The sequence below is a fragment of the Rhinolophus sinicus genome, linkage group LG13 (assembly GCF_036562045.2).
Source record: "Rhinolophus sinicus isolate RSC01 linkage group LG13, ASM3656204v1, whole genome shotgun sequence".
Taxonomy (NCBI): Eukaryota; Metazoa; Chordata; class Mammalia; order Chiroptera; family Rhinolophidae; genus Rhinolophus; species Rhinolophus sinicus.
The window spans coordinates 14205428-14232406 of NC_133762.1; the positions used below are offsets into that span (position 1 = coordinate 14205428).

General features: G+C 46.0%; 1 protein-coding gene across 2 annotated transcripts in view; it reads left to right on the forward strand.

Annotated features, from left to right (window-relative positions):
- ADAMTSL3 (ADAMTS like 3) overlaps positions 1 to 26623 on the forward strand; it is a 187823-nt gene extending 161200 nt beyond the window's left edge. The window contains exons 24-30 of one of the 2 annotated variants that reach the window (XM_019743525.2): positions 10269 to 10451; positions 10807 to 10923; positions 15883 to 16066; positions 19008 to 19212; positions 19801 to 19898; positions 23671 to 23885; positions 24494 to 26623. In XM_019743525.2, coding sequence (XP_019599084.2) covers positions 10269 to 10451; positions 10807 to 10923; positions 15883 to 16066; positions 19008 to 19212; positions 19801 to 19898; positions 23671 to 23885; positions 24494 to 24600 — 1109 coding nt within the window. In that variant the 3' untranslated portion in view covers positions 24601 to 26623. Of the gene's footprint in view, positions 1 to 10268; positions 10452 to 10806; positions 10924 to 15882; positions 16067 to 19007; positions 19213 to 19800; positions 19899 to 23670; positions 23903 to 24493 lie in introns of both variants that reach the window. The other variant, XM_019743526.2, reaches the window with a different exon arrangement.
- Positions 26624 to 26979: the final 356 nt, after the last annotated feature.

Here is a 26979-nt window from a genome sequence, read left to right on the forward strand (position 1 = left end):
GCTCCACAAACAGTGGAAATTTGCTAACCCCCAAGGTATTATTTTTCACCTCTTGGAAGTCCCTGCGGTGTTTGGCCTACACAGACTTTTAAAAAAAAAAATCCCTGCAGCCTCCCAACTGACTCCACCCACAACTATGTGAGTTTTCTGGCACAAGGCACCTCCCATTACCAAACGGGCCGCCATTCTCTGGCTGCAGCAAGGAGGGAAGCAGAAGGGAACTTTGCATTTGCCAAGCCACAAATGTCTAGAGTTTCTGCAGCCCTACACCTGCAGAGCATTCTGCAAAACAGCTCTGAATTCTATTAAGAGAAACCTCAACTTTTAACATTATTTCTCAATTTCTTCCTTCCACAATAGTTTAAAATACGGCTTTTGGGGGGATGAACCGTTGGACGGGCAGTGGTGTATTAATTTGCTTGTGCGTGGAGGCTACAGCACCGACCATTTAACTTTTCCGGGTTTATTCTCTGGGTCAGGCCCAGCATGTGGGCCACCTCCGTCCTCTCCCTGACTCCTGCAGCTCCTCGGCCCTGAGCCCCATGGCACCCTGGGGCTTTGATGGAGCTCAGGCATTGGGGCTCCCTTCCCTCCTTTCTCCCCCAACGTTCTGCTCTCATTAGCAATGGTCCCATTGGTCTTTCTTTACCTGGCAGGCATCCTCTATGGACCAGACCCTAGGAACACATCAAGAGTCCTTTCCTTTTCAAAATAAACCCGCCTCGTTTTGAGCACTGTGCCATTTTCAATAAACCTGTAGTGAACTAACTGTGTTTTCTTTTGGGCAGAAGCCACCGCTAACTTAGCTTTTCTGTGGAGATTCATCTTTGTAAAGACAGGTGGGGAAGTTGATGAAAGGTCAGAACACTTGTATTTCACAGACAGTTCTGTCACTAGCTTATATGTGACCACAGGTGAGGCAAATGTGCTTCCTACGGACATCTCTAATGTAGGAAATACACCATGTTAGGGAAGGAAGGGACTTTTCATTTTATGGATGAGGGCATTGTCACGTTCACAAGTGTGAAGGTCGCTTTATGAGATTACATTTTGATATTGCACATGGAGATGCTGGTGGTAAATCAGGGGCACACATAAACTTTTCTTTTACTTTCCAGTTGCCCTTCAGACATTTTCCGCTAATTATAATGAGCTCATCTGTTCTATCCCTTTTGGACAGATTCAGTCCTTTGTTACAGTCAAATATGCTTTATTTAACCCGTGTGGTGCAGACCTCCATCGTGATCCTCTCAAGTCACTCGGAGTTGATGCTTCTAACAGTGGTATTCAGTCATAGAACCTGGAAATCTGTATGTCTACAGGTTAAAAGTTCTAAGTTGCATTGTTCTTTTAAAAAAAAAAAGTTCTTTTAAAAATGAGAGGGGGAAATAAGTGTTAACTGCACTCTCTCTGCCACCTTCTGGTGACAAAGGAAAGCTCATCAGAGGAAAAGAACCAGTAACTATCAGTAGCAGCATTTCTTTTTTCTCGTGCTAATGTAAACACATTGTTCTGTAATTCTCTGTTGTGTGTGTATTCTGTGTTGCTTGGTTTTCTTGTTCCTGAAGCTCATCGGAGGGGCAGCCGGTCTCCTTCTGTGCCCTGAAGTGTTCTTGTTGTGTCTAACTGAATTATTAGCTTTCTTCACTGGGTTTAATCATTTTCCTTACAGGGGAGGATTGGGAGAAAATTTTTGTGGTGCAGCAAGATTATGTGGTTAAATTCCTAAACGTAGCCTCATCTGTCTGACAATTATTTTCCCCTATCGAGTATTGGTTTATATTATATAGTGTGGAACGTAATGGTAGTGATTTAACGTCTTCGTCACAGATCCCCTTGACCACTCCACCCCCCGAAAGAGCCCTCTCTCCACAAGGGTTTGCATATAATTTTCAGAATGCTTAAAAAGAAAACCTGAGAATAATATGCTTACTCCTGTTTTATGAACTCAACGTGTGGTGCTTTTTGACTGTAGTCTAAATGAAAGCTCATTTTTTTTTCTTAATATGTGGGGTTTTTTTTAATGTACCCCCTCTTTTCTATTACGTTTCTCTCTTTTTTAAACCATATACAGTCTTTGAAATGGGTAAAATTATGTTTAAGCTTATTTAAAACCTCTCTTGGAGCTCAGAAAGGTTATCCACCCCCCCACTTTTTTCTTTTTTTCTTTTTACTTCAGTACAGAAATTTTCCCAGCAACTTCCTCTCTGAGCCCTGCATTCAGTCAGACCATCAATCATAGGTGGTTGGAAATCCCATCCATTCAGCAAGCATTCACTAAGCCCAGTCTAGTTTTTCAGTGTCCAGAGATGAATAAAATCTGGGTTTTGCAGCTATATAAACAAGGAACCTATGATATAACAAATGCCAAAATGTAAGTGTTTACAAAGTGCATCAGCCACACGGAAGAGAGAATAGTTAAGGCTTCTGAAGGATTGAAGGTGGTTTACAGAATAGATGACATTACAATCAGGCCACTTGGAACAAAAAGGAAGGCCATTGGAAGCAAAAGAAACAGCACATGTGCAAAAGCAGGGAAACACGAGAGCTCCTGGCTCATTTGCAAATACCACAGGCAGATCCGTGTGAGTTAAACCGGGGTGTGAGGGAGACTGAGAAGAGGTGGGTTTGAAAGTATAAGTTGGGACCAGATTGCGAAGGGCTTTGAATGTCATACTAAAACCCTGGACATCATGTTATTGGCAGTCGGGAGACAAGAAAAGTTTTAAGCAGAGTAGTGGGATGAGCCAGTCTGTGTTTTAGAAAGTGCATTCTGCCTGCAGTATGGATTGAAAAGTGAGAGGGAAGAGAAACTGCGGAAAGTTATACATTGAACTCAGTAAAATGACATCAGTGGTCATTGATTGGATTGTTGGGACAGTCATTCAAAACATTAAATTAAGATTCCCTGCCTCTGATGGACCCAAGAGGGAGCAGGCTCATCTGGCATTTAGCATTGGATGTGTCATTCATTGAGGACCTGGGACATAGTTGTCCCCAGGCTGGGGCTGGGGTGTTGGCACATAGAGGTTGAGTTAAACACGGGAAAGAAACTACATCGCAAAGCGCTCAGGTGTGTAAGGCGCCTATGGAAAAACCATCGAAACTCATCATCAAAAAGAATGCTAACGTGGGTACCTAACGTGTGTCCGTTTGAACAGCCCGTGAGGAGGGTATTGTTATCATCTTTGTTTTGCAGAGGACAGGATGAGTTCACATACCTGCCTGGGTCTGTGTACCTAACGAGTGTGAGCTAAGATTTAACCCCAAATCTGTGTGACTGCACTGGAACTGGACAGAGAAGGAAGGAGACTCTGGGCTTGAGACAGCAGAATGGGAAGCAGGAGGTCGGACCAGAGAGAGTGTCAGAGCTCTGAGGCAGGACTTAGGAAGTGTCCCAGCTTGGGGACATGGTGTCAGAGGCGCGGGTACAGGCAAGAGCTGGCACCCAACCTCAGCTGGAGACCTGACCTGTGGTGCGAGATCTAGGACCGAGGTGGGACACACTCAGACGCTGGCCTCTTGTCACCTGCAGACTGCCAGTGTGAGGCCAGCGTCGGCCTGACTCCCGGGGGCTCCGCCCTTTTCTCCTGTCTGCTCATTCATGTATCCCCCGTAGTTATGTGTTTGACAATGCAGCACCCACATCTTCATGACTGACCCGTATACTATGTCATGGACGGTGTCGGTGGGTCAGGCCTTGAGCTCACTTCCCCCCGCCCCGCTCACACCCCACTCTGAGAGCATCTGCTTTCATCCGTCTTCAGTGTGGCCTAGAAACCGGGGTGTTTTAAAGCTTCCAAGACGATTCTAATGTACAGCCAAGAACCACTGCTCTCGCCAGTACCTGAAGCTAGAGTCACCTGGGACTCATCTCAGTTGTGGTCTCAAAATGAGAGACTCTTCCTCGGGACACAGTGGGTGACGAGGAATAAGCTAGAGGCGGGGGCTAAACGGCAGGGCCTGGGCCCTGGCTCTGGGCTCGTTGTCAAGGTGGAATCAGCTGACACGTCGGTGTTCTAAGGTCCGCAGAGGAGGCGTCTGCTTCAGGGTCAGACAGAGTCGTGGACGAGAGGCCTATGAGTGGAAGTCTCCCAAGCGGTAAATGAGAATATGAAATACCAGTGGGGGGAACAGCACGTAGAAAAATCTTCGTGCTATGCACGAAGGGGCTGGAGGATGAGCTATTCATGGTTTGCACCGGTGCCCTTGACATGAAAAGGGTTCTGCGCTCTCCTCCAAGAAGAGGAGGAGCTATGGAGCTGGGAACACTGGATCTGCCTCCCCACCATTCCTAAGGAGAACGAACGTCTTCACAGAGCAAGTGGGGTCCGCTCAGACAGAAAGAGAAGAGTCAGTGACTTGAGGGAGGAGGGCAGGGAGCTGTGGGGAGTCAGCCCAGCCCTGACACGTCACCACGGAGCTCCGCGGACAGCAGCCCACATGCCGTTCTCTGGGGTTTGGGGTGACAGCAGCAGAACCCACAGGAAGACCATGGGGCGATATTTAAATGTGGGTTTTAAGGAGCACAACATCATTGTTTGTTCGCCCACGTCCCAGGGTTATGTTGCTAGGTGACCAAAACCCCTTGGTTATCAGAAAGGGCCCCTGGAATGGCCACGGTGGTCCCAGTTTGGGCTGCTGTTCAGGAATTCTCTGTCCTGCAGTCAGCGGTTCATACCATGTGTAGAGCTCCCGTGTGTGCCTCTGATTTGCACCAGCTTTGGCTTCGCGTCTTATTCTGCAGGGAACCACTGGGAGTTTTGGGTTTGGAGATAAAATGCTGAATGACCCTCATGGGCCCTTTCGAGCTTATACATGAGACCTCAGCGGACAACCCAGCAGTGAACTGTGCGGCTCGTGAGATATGGCTGCTGGAGTCCCAAGCCCAGCAGAAGCCCAGGGTCCCTGACAGGTCAAGGGTGACCACACCAGGAAGAGGCCTGTGTCAACAAGAGGAAGGACTTCCTCCGTGTCAGAGGAAACACATTTTAAAAGCCTTCGGGGAAAGGCTCTTGGCTATGGAATTGGGAAAGGAGGCTGTGACCCAGATTCCTTCTAAATCCTCAGATCACATCGCTTGGGGATCCAATTAGGCCAAGCTGTTAATCATTTTACCAGAGAAGAGAAAGAACGTCAACAGCTATTCGAGAGAATTCTGTGACTGGTAAGAGCCATAGACTTATATTTGGAGGGAGTTCTGCATATGGCTTTATTGATAGGATAAATTGATAGGTGGTCCTTCATATCTGCAAAGCGTTGGCTTCGTATTGCCAAGAGTCCAATTCCTTATAAAATTTAGCACGTTATGAAGATGGACCCTGCAGTTGAGAAGAGTAGTCTTTGTACCAGTAGCTTTGAGATATTTTCTCTGACACCGAAACTGGATTCTTACTCATTTGCTTCATTTATTAGCGACAATTCCCTTTGTGGTTTGCCTACTCTGTGTTCAGTGTGCCTTATAGCTTATCAAATGGAAGTGTGTTTCTTCATAGGCCCTGGGGGTAACTGAGGGTAGCTTACACTTTCCGTTGTTTGATGTGAAAAAAATACAGACTATATTGTATGAGTATTGTGTCGTTGCAGGAAACAAACAAATGAACAAAACCAAACAAGAATAATATATGTGACACGCTGATATAAAAATCTAGCATTTACAGCTGTCTGACCAGGCCAAGGATTTTATAGTGTGGAATATGTCATGGGCCTTTCAAGGATGAAGGAAATTTGTTTTTAAACAGTGACTATTTTAAAGACACCCCAGAGGTGCAGACTTGTTTGCAACACATGTTCCGCAGCCCCTCCAGATCTGAACTTTTTTCCACAACACTTGCCTTCCAAAAACAATTTCAGCATTGTGGAAACAGAGCGTTGAATATTTCAGAGCTGTACGTCTTGGGGGAAAGAGCCTGTCTTTGAGGTTAGATAAATAAGTTTAAACTATTTCTGACATTTTATGGCTGTTTCCGCAGAGCAAACATTGGTAGTTTTGAAAGACTGTGAAGAGCAGTGGTCTGAAGGATCACCTCTGACTTCCTTCTGGCCCCTTCAGTGCTTTGAAAATGTGCCCCGTGGAGCGATGCGTCTGGGTGCTGAGTTGCAGGGTCAGCTTCTTTCCTCAGAACCGGAGACCCCTGCTTCTCCCTTTACATTTGAAAACTTGCTGAGTTTTGTGTTGTTTTTCTGGCATTGTTCGTACAGGTAGACTGTTACTGTTGGTGTAAATTCGGTAGCATCGCCTTGCCTACCATTCTCAGGTGCAGGTTTAAGGATGAGTTCCAGGGTTTGGGAATTTTGCAGAACCTTCCAGAACCTACTTGTGCCAGCTCTCGAGGGCTTACCCTGGCCTGGGCCCTTTGCCTCTGGCTCCCTTCTGCACTAAACTGGTGTAGTCTCTCTTTTTCTCTCCATCAACCAGGCTGCAAAAGTCAGTTCCTTGACTGCTTGCTACTTCATAGCGTTTGGCACATTTTTTAAGCAACACCACAGGTTCAGGGATCTTAACAAAGGCTTCCATCACCCAGCTCTTCTGCCCCCTGCCCTCCTTGCCTTCATCCTTCCTCTCCTCACCCCTAACTCCTTGGATTGCCATAGGAGCCCCACATTCTTCTCTCCTTGCTATGCAGCTCTAGACTGCAAATCAACGCATGCATCTAAACCTTCCAGGATGTTCAGAAGGAAGATTGTGCTCCCTCTGTAGAAGACAGCTGGAGTTTCATAGAGGAGGACAATTGCTCTGACCTGTGGTTTGTTCTCTTCTATTTACTCCCACAAGCCCGCTGTGTGAAAGGCGCTGTTCTGTGCGTCTCCGCCCTGAAGAAGCTGCTGGCTGATTTTTTCCTGAGGCCTCGTGCTCTGTCACAGGCCCTTCAAGTGTGTCTGGTTCGTTGCTGGAGGAAGCAGCGGATCCCTGAGAGGACACGTACCCTCCTTACTCTCCTGAAAGCCTCAAGGCAGGAGAAGCTGCTCAGCCCTGCAGCAAAGCTATGACCCAGCTCCTAGCAGGTGCTTGCACACAGTAGGCACTTACAGTACATTCACTGGATGGATGAGCCCTTGATCACTTAAAGGTGCAGGCAGTTGTTGGTAGGGGACAGTCTGAATGGCACTGAAGTCCCTGCCACCAACTGCTGTCAGCAGAGGCGTGAGGGACTTAAGGCAGCTAGGAAGTAACGGGGCATCAGGATAACTAGTGACCAAAGTGGACTCCAAAAATCGTGCTGGGGAGTTTTTCTTTTTTAAAAAAATTTCTGCCTAGCAGTAAGCTCTGCTGAGATGAACTTCAGGCTTCCTGGGTGCAGCGTCCACGCCCCATCCTCACCAGCCCAGCTCTGCGTTTCAGACCTCCTTCACGGCCCCGTATATAACCAATCACTAAGTCCTATTGGTTTTTCCTCTTTAATGTTTCCTAAGTTGACCTATTTCCCTCTCGACCCACTGCTCCTGCCTTTGTCTCTCAGCTCAGTTGCTTCAGTGACCACCAGACTGGTCCTCCTGAGCCTTGCCTCCCTCTTCCCCATTTTATACCACACCCACACTGATAGTTCTTTTTTTTTTTAATTAAAGTTTATTGGGGTGACAATTGTTAGTAAAATTACATAGATTTCAGGTGTACAATTCTGTATTACATCATCTATAAATCCCATTGTGTGTTCACCACCCAGAGTCAGTTCTCCTTCCATCACCATATATTTGATCCCCTTAACCTCATCTCCCACCCTCCACCCCCTTACCCTCCGGTAACCACTAAACTATTGTCTGTGTCTATGAGTTTTTGTTTCTCATTTGTTTGTGTTGTTCTTTTGTTGTTTTTGGTTTATATACCACATATCAGTGAAATCGTATGGTTCTCTAATTTTTCTGTCTGACTTATTTCGTTTAGCATTATACTCTCAAGATCCATCCATGTTGTCACAAATGTTCCTATATCATCTTTTCTTACTGCTGAATAGTATTCCATTGTGTATGTATACCACAAGTTCTTTATCCATTCATCTATCAAAGAATATTTTGGTTGTTTCCATGTCTTGGCCTCCATAAACAAAGCTGCAATGAACATTGGGGCACATGTGTCTTTATGGATAAATGTTTTCAGATTTTTTGGGTAGATACCCAGGAGAGGGATTGCTGGGTCATACGGTAATTCTATTCATAATTTTTTGAGGAACCGCCACACTGCCTCCCATAGCGGCTGCACCACAGACTGATATTTCTAAAGTACCAATCTGATATTTTCACCACTGCTTAACATAATTGTTTTCTATTTCCCGTGGAGTAGATTCAGCCAAACTCCATACTACAGACAGTCAATTTTCATTTTAGGGGTATCTGCTTATCTTGTTAGTTTCATCTCACTACTCCTCTGTGTGCTTTAAACTCCAGTCGTAATCAACAGTTTATGGTTTTCCAAATGCACTGTATTTTCCTTTGTGTGTAAGCCTGTCTGCATACTGTTCCTTCCACCGAAAACCATCTCCCACCCCCCTTAGCTTGACGTTCCTTCCTGTGGGACTCTTCCCCTTCGTCCAGTCTGCATTCAGTACAGCTTCCATGTGCCGGTGTCTGCCTTTATCAGAAGCCTGCCATTACCTGTTTCTCTCCAAAGCCCCCTTCTAAAGTGAAGTTTCTTAAGGAACTTGGTTCACCATCACATCCTTAGCACCAGCACAGAGTCTCACATATAACGGGCACTTCATAAACTTGTTTTGAATTAATGAAGTAATAGCAATAGTTGTATTGCATTTCAAAATATAGGACATGCAGTCAAAGCTACACTCCAAAGAAAATTAATAGCTTTAAATATTTTAATTTTAAAATAAGCAAATTAAACTAAATATTAATTGGAAGACTTAGAAATTTCCATGTAAGCTAAGCTAGAAATAGGAAATTTCTTTGATAACAAGTTGCAGAAACCAAAATAAACATCATTCTTTAGGGTGTTATACATGAGTAATATTCCCTTTACAGTTGGAAACAAGACAGACATGCCTGCTATAACTGTTATTATCCAGCATTCTTCTAGAGACATTAGTTCATACAATGCAATAGTTAACATAAGTCATAGGTTTAAATATTGGAAAAGAACAGATAAACTTGCCATTATGTGTATTTATGATTGTTTGCCTTAAAAAACAAAGTTAATTGAAAATAATAAAGTTCGGTAAGGTGACTGGGTAGTCATAGTTTTTCTACTTGTCAGCAATAAACAACTATAACATGTATTTTTATATAAAATGTATTTTTAAGGAACCTGCTTACTATGGCAGTAAAACCAGTAAAATGCCTAGGTACACATTTATGAAGAAATATGCAAGACCTACCACTTACATGAGATTGCGATCTATCATTTCTGGAATAAACTGCATGGGTGTGTGTGAATCTCGGCTCCAGTTTTGATTAGCTGGTGACCTTAGGAAAGTGGAATCTCTCTGTGTGTATATATTTGTAGAAGAAACAACTAGAAGAATGTATGCACCTGCAATTAGTACTTCTCTGGGTACGTAGGTCCCGGGCTGGGTTTGACTTGACTGGCTTCCTTGGCTGTAGGATGAAGCCCGGGGAGAAGCAGAGTGCCACCGTGTTCATGGAGCATGCATGTTGCCTGCCGTGACATGTATCACAAATGGCATGCGTATGGTGTGACATCTCTTTTATGTCCGAAAGCCTTGCCCTGTCTGCCACATTCTCTAGCCAGAGTTCTGCAGGAGGAGAGGACACCCTCAAAACCAGTTACTGACCTGAGATGCCCCAGCTCTTAAGAACCAGATGAGATTCCCCAGAGTTTCCCATTCCATAGCCCTGCAAAATGCTAAGACATCTCAAGATTTGGGGGAAGAAAGTCTTTCAATTCCTCGTTTCCCCTCTGTGTCTGGAGATGTCGCTTACATCTGCACCTCACGACATCAACCCAGGCTTGGAACTCAGCACTTCTTTTTGTTCCCTGAAATTACCTCTTTCACAAAAGCATTAATGAACAAAAACTGTTTCCCTGAAGGTTTCATATTCATCCGGAAGGAGAAACATTTTATTGCATATGCACAGCAAACAACTTACAGACCCGTATTAGGTACTTTTCCCCCAGACTTCTTTATGACAACCGAGCACCGCCATAGAAAAGCTATCCAAGCAGAAATAGCCACTTTTCCTACACTATGTGATGAAACCCATTTGCTGACTATGGTCAACATGCTGGATGGTATTTGTCATATGGTTCTGTGGCCCTGTTCTTAAAGGAATCTGCCTTTGTCGTATTTGTTTTCATTCCAAAGGTGTCCCTCAGCCTACGGTAACTTGGGTGAAGAGAGGAGGACCTCTGAGTGACAATATTTCCTTGCTTTTCAATGGATCCCTGTTGTTGCAGAACGTTTCCCTTGCAAATGAAGGAACCTATGTCTGCACAGCCACCAATGCTCTTGGAAAGGCAACGGCCACGTCCACACTGCACTTGCTGGGTAAGTGTCCCGTTCTGGCTGTCTGTTCAAGGGCTTCCTGTGAGCTCTGTGGGACCCAGCTGCTTCCTGCAGTCCTATTTGGAATTCTGGGGAATGCATCTTTTCCATCTTTCTAGTTGGGCTATACACCCTGGAACGTGCAGAGATGCCACAGATTAGCACAGTGCATAACTTGCTAAACCCTATAGCTTCCCACACACTTGCAGCTCCCAGGTGTGAACCCAAGCACCCAGAGACAGTGCAATCGATTGGAAAGGGCTTATTTCCTACTTACTGTCTTCTTATAGGACACCAAACTAGAACAAGAATTACGTAAGTTCTAATTGGTAAACAAGTGTTCTTTTTTTTTTCTCAGAACAAAGACGGTCAGATAGTAAAACTGTATTTCCCAAGGACCATAAAAAGCATATGCGCCAGGCATCCAACACTGGAACCAACAGCAGTGACCCGACAGGAAAAGCCCTGCCATCAGGTTTGGGATTTTGACTTTTTTGGAATTTATTCTTTGTGAGGCACGTGCAAAGAAAAGGATTTAGCTAAAAGACCCCCCTGTGTTTTGCACTTTGCAGTAAGTAAAATTATTCCTAAGCACGCCAACAGCTTTCCCTTTGTCCCTCATCTTCTGTAGTTCAATTTGTTCCTTCCATATTGAAGCATCTTTGGAAAAAAACAAATTCATTCCTTAGGAAGCCCCAGAGCTCATATCCCAAATGTGTATCATTATTTCTGATAGTATTGGTTTTCCAGCTTCAAAACTGTTGCCAATATTAATAGAGGGCAGATTTGCTAAGAATTCTAGAATTCATTCTTTCATTTTTCACGTGTTTTTTTTTTCCCCATGCATGCTAACTTTGTTGTGTAGCAGTACTTGGTCAGGAGAAACTGATCTTAAGTACTTCAAGTTTGCAAAACTCTTCAGGAGGCAAAGGGAGAGAGGTAGCGTGAAGCAAAGCAGCAATGCTAGCATCACAGGAAACCACTGCCGATAATCTCAGCTCCTTGTAGCTCAAAAATGAATAAATCCCAGGAGGACACAGAGACACCACTGTTAGACCTCCTGTTGGGTGATACCTACTCTACAGGAACAATAGTGGCTGCATCATTTCAACCTTTTCAATATTGCACAAGCGCCTCTCGTTTGCAGAATATATCCCATAGAACACAATGCTGCAGATTCAGACCCAGAACTGTCGTTCCCAGGCTTGCAGTTCCTGACATGCAGGGAGAGCCTGGAAGGCGAAATGACATGGAGCCGCCAACCAGCAATCCAGCTCATGGTGTTTACGATGTCACTATCCAGGAGTATTTTTACGACGTATTTCTTCTCCTGGTTCAGATATAATACTACCATTGTTACATACACTATCATCCATTTACCCAACTTTGTCTTAGTCCATTCCGGCTGCTATAACAAAACACCACAGACTGGGTAGCTTAGAAATAACAAACATTCATTTCTCACGTTCTGGAGGCTGGGAAGGCCAAGGTCTAAGCAGGGGCAGATCGGTGTCTGGTAAGAGCCCACTTCCTGGTTCACAGAGGCCGTTTTTTCTCTGTGTCCTCACATGGTGGAAGGGGGGAGAGAGCTCCCTGGGGCCTCTTTTATCAGGGCACTAATCTCAATTGATAAGGGCCCCATCCTCCTGACCTAGTCACCTCCCAAAGGCCCCAACTCCTAAGTCCATCGTATTGGACATTAGGATGTGACATAAGAATTTTGAGGAAACACAACATTCAGTCTACAGCATCCTTCAACCAATAGTGGTCCAATGCTTACACTTGCCAGGGCTGGGGATGCAGAGATGAGTCTAAAGGTCACCGTGTAAAGAGGGAGGCAGCCATGTAAACAGGTATTTTGAAGCAGCGTGACACGGGCCATAATAAAAGGATGACCAAGGAACGATGGTAGCACCAACGAAGGGGCCTTGGCTCTCTCTGGGAGGTCAACCAAGTTCTCATCTTGGTCCTGGGGTTCTGGGAAGAGGTTGGAGAACATTCCAGGCAGAGAAACTGGGATGTGCATAGGCAGAGAGAACTGCCAAGTGGCCTGGAACACGAATACCAAACAAACTCCCTTGAATCAGTTAATAAAAAAATTGGATATTCATTGGGCTGAAACTGTTGGTGAAGGTGAAGCTGTTGGACTATTTACAAATTTGGTTTATTAGAACCACCTACATTGTTCTGCCACCTTCACACACACACACACACACACACACACACACACACACACACACACACGTGCACATTGTGGATTATGCCAACATTTCAATGAATGTTTATCTTAGGAATTTAATAAATATTGGTTGAATACCAAATATATAACATGCCCCATCTTAGAGGTGAACAGGACAGAAGAGATCCCCACTCTCATGGACTTGGTTTTCCAGTAGGAGAGATGAACAATAAACAAGTAAACAAACAAATAAGGTAGCTCTCTGTGGTAAGTGCTAGGAATAAAGAAAAATAGTGTGATGAGATGCACGGTGATTGAGCAAAACCCTGTGGTGAAGGTAATTAGGACCTGCTCTCTGATCCCGGACCTAAAGGATGAGAGAGCGCCGTCATGCAGAAATGAGGGAGGAGCATTTATGGCAGAGGGAATAGTAAGTGTAAGGACCATCAAGTGGGAACGAGCTTCACGTGCTCGAGGAACAGAAACGGTCATCTGAGGGGGCACAGGGAGGGAGCAGGAAAAGAGGTGAGGCTGGAGAGTTGTTAAGGACCAGATCCTTCAGAGCTTTGGGGGTCACAGTGAAGACTAGAGTTTATTCCTAAAGCGTGCAGCCACCGAGGAGTCTTATGTGGGGGTGAACATGATCTTTTCAAATGCATTTGTGTCAAAAATCACTGACCGTAACACACACAAAAATTATATCACGTTGGACCTCGTCAAAATTTCAAAAATCTGCTCATCAAAGACACCATTAAGAATATGAATAGAGAAGCCACAGAACAGGAAAGAGATTGGCAGAACATAGGTCTGATGAAGAACTTACGCATGAATCTAGAATATATGAGGAACTCCTACAAGTTAACAATGAACTCTCCTCTCCCCAAAAAAGACAATGGACAAAAAGCTGGAGAGTTCATTAAAGAAGATTTACAGATGGCAACCACAGTGAGATATAATTTCACACCTCCTAGGATAGCGAGAACAAAAAAGACCAATAGTGCCAATTTTTGGCAAACATGTGAAGCCACTGAAACCCTCTTGCATTGCTGATAACTGTGCAAAATGGTACAATCACTTTGGGAAACGTGTGGCATTTCTAATAAAGTTAGGCACACACCTGCCCTTGACCCAGCAATTCCACTCACAGGTATTTACCCAAGAAAAATGAAAACATCTCTCCCAAAATACTTGTCTAAGGATATTCATAGCAACTTTCGCCTCATAATGGCCCTCGACAGAAGAATGGATACACAGCCTGTGGCATAGTCATTCAATGGATATTCTGCAGCAATACAAGGAGGAGCCATTACTGTTCACAGCAACATGGCTGCATCTCCGAAACTTAATGTGACGCGAAGAAGCCAAACACAGAAGTGTACAGGTGACCCACTTATACAGATGTTTTTCAAGAAATACACTGGACAAGTCTTTGGAGATTTGTGACAATTTGAAAATGCTTACACACAAACCTTATTTTCTTAATATTTTCTTTTCTTTTGCTTCATTTATTGTAAGAATACAGTATATAATACATATAACGTACAAAATAGATATTCATTGATGGTTGATGTTATTGGTTGGTAAGGATTCTGGTCCATAGTAGGCTGTTAGTAGTTAAGTGTTGGGCGAGTGAAAAGTTATACATGGATTTTCAACTGTGGTGGGGGTTGGACACTCCTAACCCCTGTGCTTTTTAAGGGTCAATTGTATATAAGGTGTAAAGTCTAAGAACAGGTAAAACTAATGTATATTGAGAGGAACGAACAAGTAGTTGCCTGGGAGGGGAGGGGAATGGATTGAAAAGAGGCAGGAGGAAACTCTTTGGGGTGATGGAATGTGACACACCTCGCTCTGGTCACATGAGTACATACAATTGTGAAAACTCACAGAACTGCATGCCTGATACCTGAGCATTTTATTGTATATGCGTATTTATACCTCAGTGAAAAAACATTTTTTTTAAAAGAAACGCATGTGTGTCCTGCCTTGAACTGTGAAGATGTCTTTGTGAAAAGACCCAGTCTTCCATTAATTTTTGCTCCAAAAGACGCATTAGCGCTGATGGTCCGGCTAGGTCTTATTTTGGGGGAAACACGGTAGTAGAAAGAGTTAGATTGGGAGTCAGCACACTTGGGTTCCGTGCAGCTAGAAGATGAAGCACCTTGGGCACGTCACCTAGCTTTTCTTCAGTTTCCACCTCTGCAAATAAAAATTATCTCATTCACAAGATGATCGTAAGGGTTAAATGAAAACTTGAGGTTAAAGTTTAAAAGTGCCTCACTCAGAACCTTTCGCCGGGCAGGTTCTCAATAAATGTGGCTGTTGATAAAAACTGTTTTAAATAAACCGTCATCCTGGGGGCCCACCTAAATATACATACTGTTATGCTTTGCACATCATGCCATATGCAACTTAAGACAAAGATCATAAGGAAAAAAACTGGAAAAGTGTAAGTTAATGAAATCGCTCGGCTGTGAGAAGGAACATGTGGACACAGCTGGTAGCTATCAATTACTTGTGATTAGTACCAGAAAATCTGGCACCTTCTGTGATCATATACAAATCTGTCATCATCATGCCATACCTCATCTTTTTACCAAGTGTCAAAGGGAAGGGAAAGGCTGCTTGGAATGGGGACTAAAATAAAAAAGCCGTGACTACTGGAGGGGCTCCGCATGAACTTTTCTAAAGGAAACTCCCGTTTTTACCTTTTCACATGTCTCCACGACAAACTATTTGTGCCGCTTCAGGAGTGATCTGAAGTTAAGAGTACGAATGGGATGGAAACACATCTTCAACCTTCCGGCGTCAGCCCTGGTCCTTGCTAAATCATCTTTGGTTTCTCCGCCTGACCCACTTTTGAGAAATAGAACCCGTTGGCATGGCCCTGGAGGGGCGTTCCTCTCTGTCCTCTCGGCTCTGCTGGGAGAATGCCGAGAGCCCGCCCACAGTACCTCCTCCCTCTGGGATTGTTCTGGCAGGTCCAGCTGGCCTGCAATAGCGCCTCTCCCAGGCGGTGGTCCAGGAGGCCCCATTCTGGCCGCCATTCCTAACCCTTACTACATTAAGTTAGCTGAGGGTAAATGAGATTGAAGGGACCCCCTTGCACTATGTGACGGTTTCCTCTGTGTGCTACTCAAGGAACCAGACAGGCAGCTAACCAGAAAACAGCTCGTGGTGGTCTTTTGGCCGTGTCCTCTGGCCTGTCATCGTTTCTCATCTGGGACGGTCATGACATTTGTTTCCTTTCTGCAGAGCCTTTTTGGAACCTTGGTAACTGGACACACTGCTCTGCCACCTGTGGCCCTTTGGGAGCCCGAGTCCAGAGACCCCAGTGTGTGACAGCCAATGGACAGGAAGTGAGCGAGGCCCTCTGCAGTCACCTCCAGAAGCCGCTGGCTGGGTTTCAGCCCTGTCACATCCGGGACTGCCCCTCGAGGTATGTGCAGACACTCGTCTGATTTCATCAGTACCAGGTTTTTGCTTGTTTTAAAAGGCACTGTAATTTGGACTTACTGACTCACTCCCTATGATTTATTTGGCATGGACTCTGTACTGGGCATTCTGCTAGGGGATCACAAGCAGAGACTGGGTTGATGTGGTTGGTTTCCTATTTGACAGATGGGAAAACTCCTCCAGGCTACACAGTTTCAAGGGCCCAAATTCAAATGGAGATAATCTCCTCGTAATCGCTCCCCAGTCTGCTTCCTGCACTGGCATGCTGTCTGTTCCTTAAGAGCGTAGTAAGCTAAGTCAAGGGGTTTACCTGGGAGATCCGCTGGTTAGCGGCACTAGTTAACTGCACAGTTCCCTAGACCCCACTTCTAGAGGCAAAACTGTTAACAGCCTTTCTGTGTAACAAATGATACAAGTCAGTAACTTTAAAAATGTCCAGAAGCAGACTCATGCTGTCCACCAAACCTGATCCACCCACAGTGCCTCCTGGACCCCACCCCACCCCCACCCCTTTCTCTCACTTCCATCTGTGCTTGTCTGCTGCCACGTAACCCTGGCGTCCAGGCCATCATCATTTCTCACGTGGGCTATTCCAAGAGACTTCTGATTTTCGTCATGATGCTCCTCTGTTTAAAACCCTTCAATGACTTCTGATTGTTTTAGGACAAAAGCCAGAATCCCTAGCATTGGGCATTGTTCATTTTGTTAACCTCGTGTGTAAAATCGTGCCTAGTACATAGGAGGAGCTCAGTAAATATTTGCTGCCTGACTGAATAAATGAGTGAAAGGCTAGAGGTCTGATCTACATCCACACTGGTTTTTGTCCCTAGGCGGCCATTTTTTCTCCTGACTCAGAGTCTTTGCACATTCTGTTCCCTCTACCGAGAACACTGTTTCCTCTCTTTTCATTTAGTTATTTCAATACATCTATTTCACCGACCTTAGCCCTCCAAACTAACACAGGCCCCTGGGCGTTATGATTTTTTTTTTTTTTACATTTCCTTATCATTCTTTTTAATAGCTCTTACCACAGTCTGTCTGTCTTGCTCTCCCACTTAGACTGTCAGTCCTTTGTCAGTAAGTCAATGGCTGTTTCTCACCACACTTTATTCCCAGCACTTGGCACAATGCTGGCCCTGTTATACGTGCTCTAAAAATATGTGTGGAATGAATGAATGAATGAATGAATGAATGAATGAATAGCATAGTCCCTAGTGGATAATCAAATATGTGGCACCAAAATCCACAGTAAAAAAAAAAAAAAAGGGGAGTGGCATTTCTTGAGCACAAACCTACAAGGCAGATACCCTTATCAACCCATTTTACTGAGGAGAAAATGGAGGCATGCTGAATGTGCTGCCACTCACTGCCCTTGTGCAAATGCCACAGTAGATCCAGTGACCTGCGCCTTGGAGGAAACTGGGAGGCGGGGTCACACTGTGGAATAAAATCGATGCCTTGGACACATTCTCAGAAGGGCCCCAGGCTCCCTGCTGACCTGTGTGTCAGTTCCCAGTGCATTTGTCAAAGGAGGAGCTCATGCCGAGCGTCACCTGTCCCTCAGGAAGCAGCACATGGACACTACAATAAAGAGGGGGAACGTGGTCCAAGAAGCCAGCTGTGTGGCCATGGCCATTCCTGATTGTCACAAAGAGGAAAGAATCCATGTTGGGCAATCTGTCAGCAGCCTTGTTTATTAAATACTCTCACAGCTTAGCACGCACCTGGAATAAACAGCCATGCACTTTCCTACCCAGAAGAGCCACCAGAGGTCATATAACTCTGGGTCCTTCTACCTGGGGGCGGGAGGCGGGGGAAGAGGGGTCTTCACATCTCTGTGTGATGGACCCCTCTGGTCATCTGGAGAAGCCTGCGGTCCCCTTCTCAGAACAAGTTTTAAATCTGGAAAATGAGATGTGTTTGATTACAAAGGAAACCAGTGATACTGAATACAGTTACTGAAATATTAAAAAAGGTGGGGTATCATTATAGATTTGCTTCTCTGTTAACACATGAAATAGCTAAGATCTAGTTGCACCTTAATTTTGCAGTAGTGATGAGTATAACTGATATTTGGAAATGCCTGCTTCAAGTGTACGCGTGATGTCATATGCAAATGTCTATGATTTCTTTCGGTAACAAACTCACTGGTGTGTTTTGTGACCTACACTTTTATGACTGAAGGAAATACTACATTTCGGTTAGAACTGAGTGACAATGCAGATGAAATTCTTTCCCCATCCAAGAGCATGATCCCCTTGGCACGTCGCGGGCCTCGGGTCAGGGTCCCCCAGTCCCCGTATCCCAGTGGCAGGTCAAACACTCAGAGCACACAGTGTCTCCGCGGTGTTCACTTCCAACAGTCCAGTCCCCTGTGATCATTGACGTGTGGACTTTAGGGTCAGAAAAACCGCCAATCCAGTCCCAGCGCTGTGAGCTTGTTAGTTATGTCACCAGAGTCAAGTCATTTTAGCCCCGTGGACTCCGAGAATGGGAAGAGCATGACAACTTCATGGGATGGCGTGTAACCGTCAAGCCCAGCAGGCAGCACACAGGCGCTTTACCAACATTTTCTCCCTTCGCTTTCAATGACTTGGGATCCACCTTTTTGAAATTTCTGCCTAATGTCGCCCTCGCTCTGCCCTCCGGGGGCCACACAAGTGACAACTCTTGTGTCCATGCAGATGGCTGTGCCCCACCCCCGTACTGCTTCTCTCGACATGCTGACTGTCTTGCTCCCCTGAGTCAAAGGAGGTCACAGAATAAGGCTGGGTGTCACTAGGCTGCCGCCCCTGACTATAGAGGCGTGTCATGTCCCTGAACCGGTCGCAGTGTTGGGGTGAATTTTTCTTTGGAGGGTACTCTTTGTATGGTGCTGGTCTGGCAGGCCAGTCTCTGCCACCTCCTGTGGTTTTTGTCCCTAGGTGGCTCACAGGCGCGTGGTCAGAGTGCTCTACGTCTTGCGGTGAAGGGTTCCACAGTCGACAGGTGACATGCAAGCGTACAAGAGCCAGCGGCGTGGCACAGGTGATGCCTCCAACAGCCTGTGCCCCCCAAAACAGGCCTCTGGGAAGAAGACCTTGTTCCAGCCGTCCGTGTGTCCCGTGGGTCGTGGAACCAGGGGGCCAGGTAAAGCTCACAGATCTCGTGTTTTGACACTGCTGCAATCAGTCACCTTGTTTCTAATACATTTTGTTTTTTAATTTTGGGGGGTGGGGAATCTGATTGGTCTCTAAAATGTATGTATGTGTCTGACCTCACGGGTTATATTTGGAAATCACAGTGTCCGTGGCTTTCAATACAAAGGTAAAGCAAGGTTGGGTCCTTTGACGACAAAAGTTCCAAGGCAGCCTGGATTGGGTGGGAGGAATTAGAACAGGCTTCAGGAAAAGGAGCAAGGGACACTAGTGACATGTGCACAGAGTGTCAGAACCCATATCCCAAATGCCACTTTAGATAGTATTCTAATAAAAATGTTCAAGAAAAAGTGTTAAAGAAATGTGTAGGGCCCTGTATGGGTTTGCTGGGGCTGCCGTAACAGAACACCAAGACTGGGCGCCTTCAGTAACAGAAATGTCTTTGCTCCCAGTGCTGGAGGCTGGAAGTCCAAGATCAAGGTGCTGTTCGGGTGGTTTTGGTGAGAGCCCTTTTTCTGGCGTGTAGACGGCACGCAGGAGGTCATCAGCTTGTTTACACTGCGTTGTGTTTCTGTCCCAGTGTCCCGGACATTGCCTGGGTCGCTCTCTGAGGATACAGCAGCCCCGTGTCATTTGTCACCACAACAGCTCCGACGCTGGCTGCGATGACAGAAGGAGGTACTGCCCCCCCCCACCCGCCCCCGGGCAGCACACAACCTCCCCTGCCTCAGTGACTGGCTGGGAATGGAATTACTTCTGTCCACCACCTCTCATAATTGGCACTCCCTCTGAAACGATGAGTTCTTGTAGCCCCGTGCTCTGTAGTATCCATTACATGGAAGGAGGAATTCATGGGTGCCACTGATGATGACACAGTACTTGGGTGTTACACATACAGACACAGGCCCCTCAAAGAGGAAAAAGAGCAGTGTGGAGAACAGACAGCTCTTTTTCTCTTGATACGCAAAGTTGGTCAGGCCTATACTATTTCATTTAGGTTTTACAGATTGCATCTGCTCATGTTTTTAACTAACGTCTTGGTTCCTCTGTGTAGTAACTGGTTTGATTAGGATATTGGCACACTGGTTTCGAAGAGGCTAAAAAGAGCTTTTGTCTTGTCCAGGGGCTTAAACAAGACAGGAGTTAGCATTTCTCTTGTATAAAAGTCTGAGCGGGTCGATGGCTTAGAGAGAGAAGTGCTGTGCTCTGTGAGATTGCCCAGATACCCAGGCTCTTTCCATCTGCTGACCCCAGCATCCCAGAGGGGCGTGAGGAGAGCGCCTGGAGGGTACACGAAGTGGGCAGTTTGGAGTCTACCATTCTCATCGTGTGACCTTGGGCCACTTCCCTTCCCATCTGCTCAATGGGGTATCATCGTCCGTGGGGAGTTACGGCGGGGAAGTTTCGGTTAGTTAGCCACAGAAGATGCTCAGTATATCATTCTTCTCCTCTGCATCCCGAGTCTTGCTGGAGAAAATGAGATGACCTTGACCATGGCCTCGGTTACCATTCTGAGCCTTCAGTAAGATTTGGCAATGTAGGGTCAGCTGCCTTTTCTACTCCCCACAACACGATTCAGTTCCTTGGATATACCGGCGTTTTCCAACCAAAGGCAGCCAAAACAAAAAGCAGAAAGTAGAACACAGAAGGTAGAAGGCATGGAGGCATCTACTGGGAGGTTCAATATCCGATGAAATAGGGTTTTAGAAAAAGAGATACCGAAATGAACTGAAAGGGTAGACATTTTTAATAGAAATAATAGAAGAAAACTTACTAGAGCCGAGGGGGAAAAAAGAGTCATGTTGCCTCCCATTTCCTCTACTCTTTCTGCTTCCTCCGGGGCTGGCTGTTCTGCTTTGATTTCATGCTGCTAGTTTTCCTCCAGCATCTGGTGGTTTGGAGATAGAGAAATAAGGTAGTTGACAGAGCTACTGCAGGTGTTTCTTTGGTAGTTTTCTGGCCCTGTTTCCCCCACACCCCTCTTCTCCTGACTGTGGGCTTGCCGAAGACAGCTGGGGTATTAGAGGTCCCTCGTCCCTGCATGGCGTGGGAGCAGTGGACAGACTGGGCACCCCCAGTTGCCACAGAGGGCCTCAGTGAATGTTAGAGGGTGTTTTATAGGTTGTGACATTATTGGTCGCCATGGGTAGAGAGAGGATCTGTGGTGAGCAATGTATGCTGGCCTCCCCTGCAGGTCCTGGAAGGGATTGGGAACTGTGGCCCCCCCTGAAAAGAGTTACAGAGGGAGAGAGAATGACACCATGGGGACCACCATGGGGAAATGCCTGAGGACACAGAGAGTTTGTTCCCCAAACTGGTGGTTCCCTGCCTTAACCAAGAATCAGAATTACATGGGAAGCTTCTTTAAACTAAAGATTTTAGGGCCTCAGCTCAGACTGAATGAGTCAGAATCTTTGGAAGTGGAGCCTGGCAATCTATATCTTTTTAAAGCTGCCCATGGACTTCTGATCACCAGCCAAGCTTGGAATCTGCTGCCCTGCAGAATCAATAGTTCCATCTGACTGATGGAACCGATGGTGAGAGAGGGGTTATTTGAGGTGGGGCTGGACGGAATGGGAATGAGAACACGAGAGAGGGGCAGAAACAAGTTTCCTTTATGATTTCTGCTGCCATTTCTACTTCCATGTTTTATATAGAAAAGCATATGAGCCCCAGATGCGTGCATAGCGCCAGTGTTGTGTCCCCCTAGCTCAGGCACCCCGTCCCCAGTCCAGGAAAAAGTGACGCCCTCTGCTGGACTGACATGCATTTTTTTACTGGGCCCTCAAGGACCAGCCTCTTGGGTTTCAGTTTCTGTGTTGATCTCTGGCTCACTGTGCCCCTCTCATCTTTTATATTTAGGAAGCTCAGTGGTTCTGACTTCCCAATAGCCCTGCCTTCTGTCAAAGCAGAAAGAGTGACAGCATCAATTAAGGTCCTTTGGGCTGCAAACAACGGAAGTCATCTCAGAATGATTTATCCAGAGAGGGTGGGAGATTTCTTATTAAGACAAGACCACCTAACATTTGCGTATAACAATTTCGTATCCTTTTACATTTACTTTCTGAGTATTCTTTGAATAGTTGTTTAATCCTTTTCAGCAGAAAAGCTCGTCTCTGCATAGGACGACAGCTGAGGAGCACGCAGTCTCTGCCTTGTTGTCCAAAGCAACTCAGGTTTGGCCCCTAAAATTCATACCCACTGGGAAAAACAAAAGGCCTGCAGTTGCCAAGACCCCTTCCCCTGCTTACCTCCCTTCTGAATCCTATGAACAGTCTGCTGTGAGGTATTAAGTAAACCCTTTGATGGAGTCTCCCCCTATGGGTCAATCCAGGTATTGCTTCCAATTGTGGAATATTTTTCTTTAGAGAAATCCAGATTATCATATTTTTCTCCACCTTATTACTTTTCCACTGTAGTCTCAACACTCCTTATAGAACATGTGCCCTGATAAGGAGCCTTTTATAGGAATACAAACATGTCTCAAGAATCCACAGGGAGAATGCCCTCAGAACTCAGGAAGGACTGTAACCAAGAAATGAGAAAGCGTTAGGGTTTTTTCCTCTCATTTTTGCAGCTCTGTGTATTTCTGCTTCGTTCTTTGTTCTTTCTGGATATTATTTTTTTCTACCTCTCGGGCCCGTGTGGCAGAATATGGCCACAACTACCCCAGAGTTCATGTTTATGTGTCTTATTTCCAGCAACTTCCAAATTCCTGGGAGAAAGATCGAACCAGTCGAAGTCAGGGGGCTCTCCCAGTCGTCTTTGGGGTGCGGAGACAACCTGACATCGTGCAGATATATTATCCAGGAGCCCAGCCGTAGGAAACTAGGGCACATACCCGAGTGGCCCCGTTAAGGCGGCTCTGTTCTCCAGGGTAATTACCTTTCCAAAAATCACAGGGCATTAGTTTTCTGTTCTGTTTTACAGGATAAGGAACCAGAGATAGAGTCCTCTTCCCAAATGGTCTTGGTGAGGTCTGACTACAAGTCATATTGTGGCCTGAATGCAACTGGAAGAGCCTTTCTCTCAGCAGACACGACTGCTCACGTATAAATTCATAGCCGTCCCAGAACACATTCCAACTGCTTATATAATCAACCCTTAAAGCCTGCTGACAAATCTGAAGTAGTTTATTGGGAGTCATTCTTCTCTTTTTGCCCTAATCGATGCACCCCAGAGTATCAGGACAGGGTGTCTTCGAGGCGTGTGCCTTCCCTTGGTGTTGGAAGCTAGCGGAAACGTGCGGTTTGCTGCCTCTGCTGTGTCATGATTGCCCGGCCTCTTTGCATCATCAACCATGAACGACACAAATACATTTCCGGACAAATAGGGTCCTAATCCTCAAAGCTTTCATATCTTGAAACATAGTGCGGTAAAAGGCTTGCGCTCAGCAAGAGGTGACACCCACTCCTCCTGCTTCCCATTCTGTTTGTCTTTTCCGTTTCAGAGCCGCCTCCAGGAGGAACTGCTCGTCAGGGGCCTGTGACGTGTGTTGGCGCACGGGCCCGTGGAGGCCCTGTACGGCGGCCTGTGGCCGGGGCTTCCAGTCCCGGAAGGTGGACTGTGTCCACACAAGGAGCTGCACACCGGTGGCCGAGAGACACTGTGTGCAGAGAAAGAAACCGTCTTCCTGGCGGCACTGTGTGGGGCCTTCCTGTGACAGTACGTACCCCTCTCAGGTATCACGACTGCCCCAGAAGCCTTGTTCAAAACACACCCCGTGGGGCCTCCCTGGTCAGAGTCGTGTCTGAGGGGCAATCGGAACGGATGTGGTATCCGGGGACATTAGGGAATGAGCTACTTTGATGTGGGTGCAACTCAGTGTTCTCGAGATAAAGCAGTTGCATCAGTAGGGTGTCGGGGCATGGCTCCCTGCCTTCTAACAGGCCGGGGACAGCCTCTGCTGGCAGCGTCACCCATAGACGGGCATTCATGGATGGGATTGTACAGGCAGCAAATGTCTTGAGTGTAGCCACATATGTACTTTTCCAGGGAGCAGGGCTGTAGCTTTTGTAAGTCTTACAAGGGGTCCACGACCCTCCAAAAGCTAGGCGCTACTGCTCTGAGCACGAGAGAGGTGGCATGGGCCAGAAGGGCCAGGAGGTCCCCAGAGAGCAGCGAGAGGCCACCTGGCCTAGCTGAGAAGTGAGCCCAGTGTGTTTCCGACTCAATTTATGCGTTTCCTAAAATCAGATGATTTTTTTTTAGTGAGGCCTTAAGGAGCCATGTGTTAAATGGAGGTGGGATTTGTTTTGTTTTGTCTTTCGCAGGAGACTGCACAGACACAACTCACTACTGTACGGTTGTAAAGCATCTGAATCTGTGTTCGTTAGACCTCTACAAACAAAGGTGCTGTCAGTCGTGTCAAGAAGGATAAACCTTTGGAGTGGTTATAATGCTGCTGTGAAGATAAAATGGAAATGTAAAAGCTCCTTTCCCCCTGTAGCTGGTCCAAAATCATGTACTTCTTCAAAAACTCTAGATTCTGCGGTCAAACAGAGGTCGATGCAAAATCACCACTAAGATTTTGTACTGTTGTTTTCCCATGGACAGTTTTCAATGCCACCTCTTTGAAATGATGCATTCCAGGATGAACAAAAACACCCTAGCCGGCACGCCATGGCACTTGGGACCTCACCATGCCCTTCGAATCAGGACGTCACCAACATCACCAGTATGTTGTCACGTGCTGCTGCTTCCTGTGATGTGTAGACTAGGCTAGAGCAGGACATCCTGAAGACGTGGGAAGCACGGCCCCTGGTGACATCCTCTTCTGTCAAGTAGTCGGGTTTCTACAGCTTTATAAGGCATTTACATTTTAGAAGCTCTGGCCCGTCGTTCATATATTGGGTCTAACAACATGTTATGGGTCCTTAAGTTTAGTCTGTGTAAAGGAGGTGGTCACTCTGAACAGGCTTGTAACACTCACTGGCCCAAGGTTCCTGGAGGGGGTGGGGGGGCGGGGGGGGGCGGCGGCATTTGGTCCTTGCCCTTAGAGACCCTGTGGACGAAAACGCAGAGTAAATGTCACTGCCATTTTCACAACCACGGAAATTCTTCTGTGACCAAATGAGATATCTTGGAAATCAAAGGAGAGGGAAAGTTAACCTTTTCTACTGATTTTGAAGTATATTCAATGCTTTAAGAGCTGTGAATGACACTTTTTCTGAGCACTATTTTCTCACACACAAGCAGCAAGTCAAAGCCTTATTAGACCTAACTTATTCATAAAATTGTGTTCCTGGGGATTTTTTTATTTTGGAAAAAAATATAAGAAAGTAATCTAACGATGAAACACGATAGCCGGAAAGAATTGTTTATAGTGAAGAATTGTTTTAATTTGAACTGATTTTTCAGGAAATCCAAAGTGAGTTAGGGTTAGGTTGGAAGTTACCCTGAGAACAAGGGTGAGGATTTGGTGAATACATTTAAGGCTAGTGTTAGTTGTGGGATTGGGTTAGGTGAGAATGGAAGGGAAGTTAGGGTTAAGGCTGGAGCTGGCTTTGGGAGTTAGGATTAGGGCCAGGTTAGGTCCCAGTTGGATTGGGTTTCGATTGGGGCCAATACTGATGACAGTGACAGTGTCAGGATGGAGGTGAAGTTTGGAGCACCTGTCGCTGCTGAGAGCAGTTTGGGGCTGGTAGGAAACTGGACGTTCTAATGCTGGTTTGGGTCTGGGGCGCTTTCCCTTACGTTCACCAGTTACGGCTTTAGATGTCACACAACCCGAAATAAGCGGTCCCACTTCTTCCTTCAGTGTCCCAGCGGCCTGTACCCAGGCTGCCCACCGCCTGTTGGGAGCACAGTTACCTGAAGCAGGTGTTGCTGCACCTTGTTCCCGGCCACTCCTAAGGGAACAGTGCGTTTGGCTTTGGATTTGTCTGGGGACAAGCTTGCGTGGTCTCTCCACCATATTCTGAGCACCAGTCTCCTGTGTCACTTCAGCCTCAGCGACACTGGGATGAGCGGTATTGTTAGCGGAGGGGTGGTGGCTGGGGGTGGCCGGGGGAACGTGACAAGGACACCAGCCCAGGAGTTCCTGGTCATCAGTCATCACTTGATTGCTGGCGGTTTTTAAATGACAGGAACGATCATTTGTAACATACTCTTTTGTACATACTTAACATGACTTAAAAGTGCAATATTTTATTTTGTACAGTATGTAAGAAAGACATGGGGCATATATTTTTTTCTGATTAACAAAGTGTCTTTTTAAATCGATTCACCCTTGTATTTAAAGTTGCTATTTTTCATTTGCTAGTGTACTTTTTTGCCTTCTCACTCAAATGACATTCCTGTGTACTGTATTTTACTACTGTTTCTATAACATAAGAGTAATGTTTCTCTTTCGTGACCCTTAAGTAATTCAGAAATAAATTTACCTTGATTATTCAGTGGCATCCTTATAAATGCAGGTGGCTTCTTTGTGTTGTGTTGTTGGCAGCCTTGGGTCTTGTCACCTTGTCACTCTGTCTCCTTGTGAGTCCAGGAGCAACCCTGACGGGTCTGATGTCTGGACTGTCCTTTGGAGTGTGGGTGACAAGATTCAGGGCAGATCACACAGAGATTCCTCTGTCTCCCTTATCCCCATCTTTTACATCTTGTGATTCAGAGCTAAAAGAATGTCAAGGGCAGAAGGGATGGAAAGAAGCCCCAAATGGACAGCCTGAGACAGGTGGTAGCAAGAGGTACTGATACCCTTTTATTTTGTCCATGGTGAGGAGTCTGGGCACTGACGTGAGAGGTCTGCACCTGG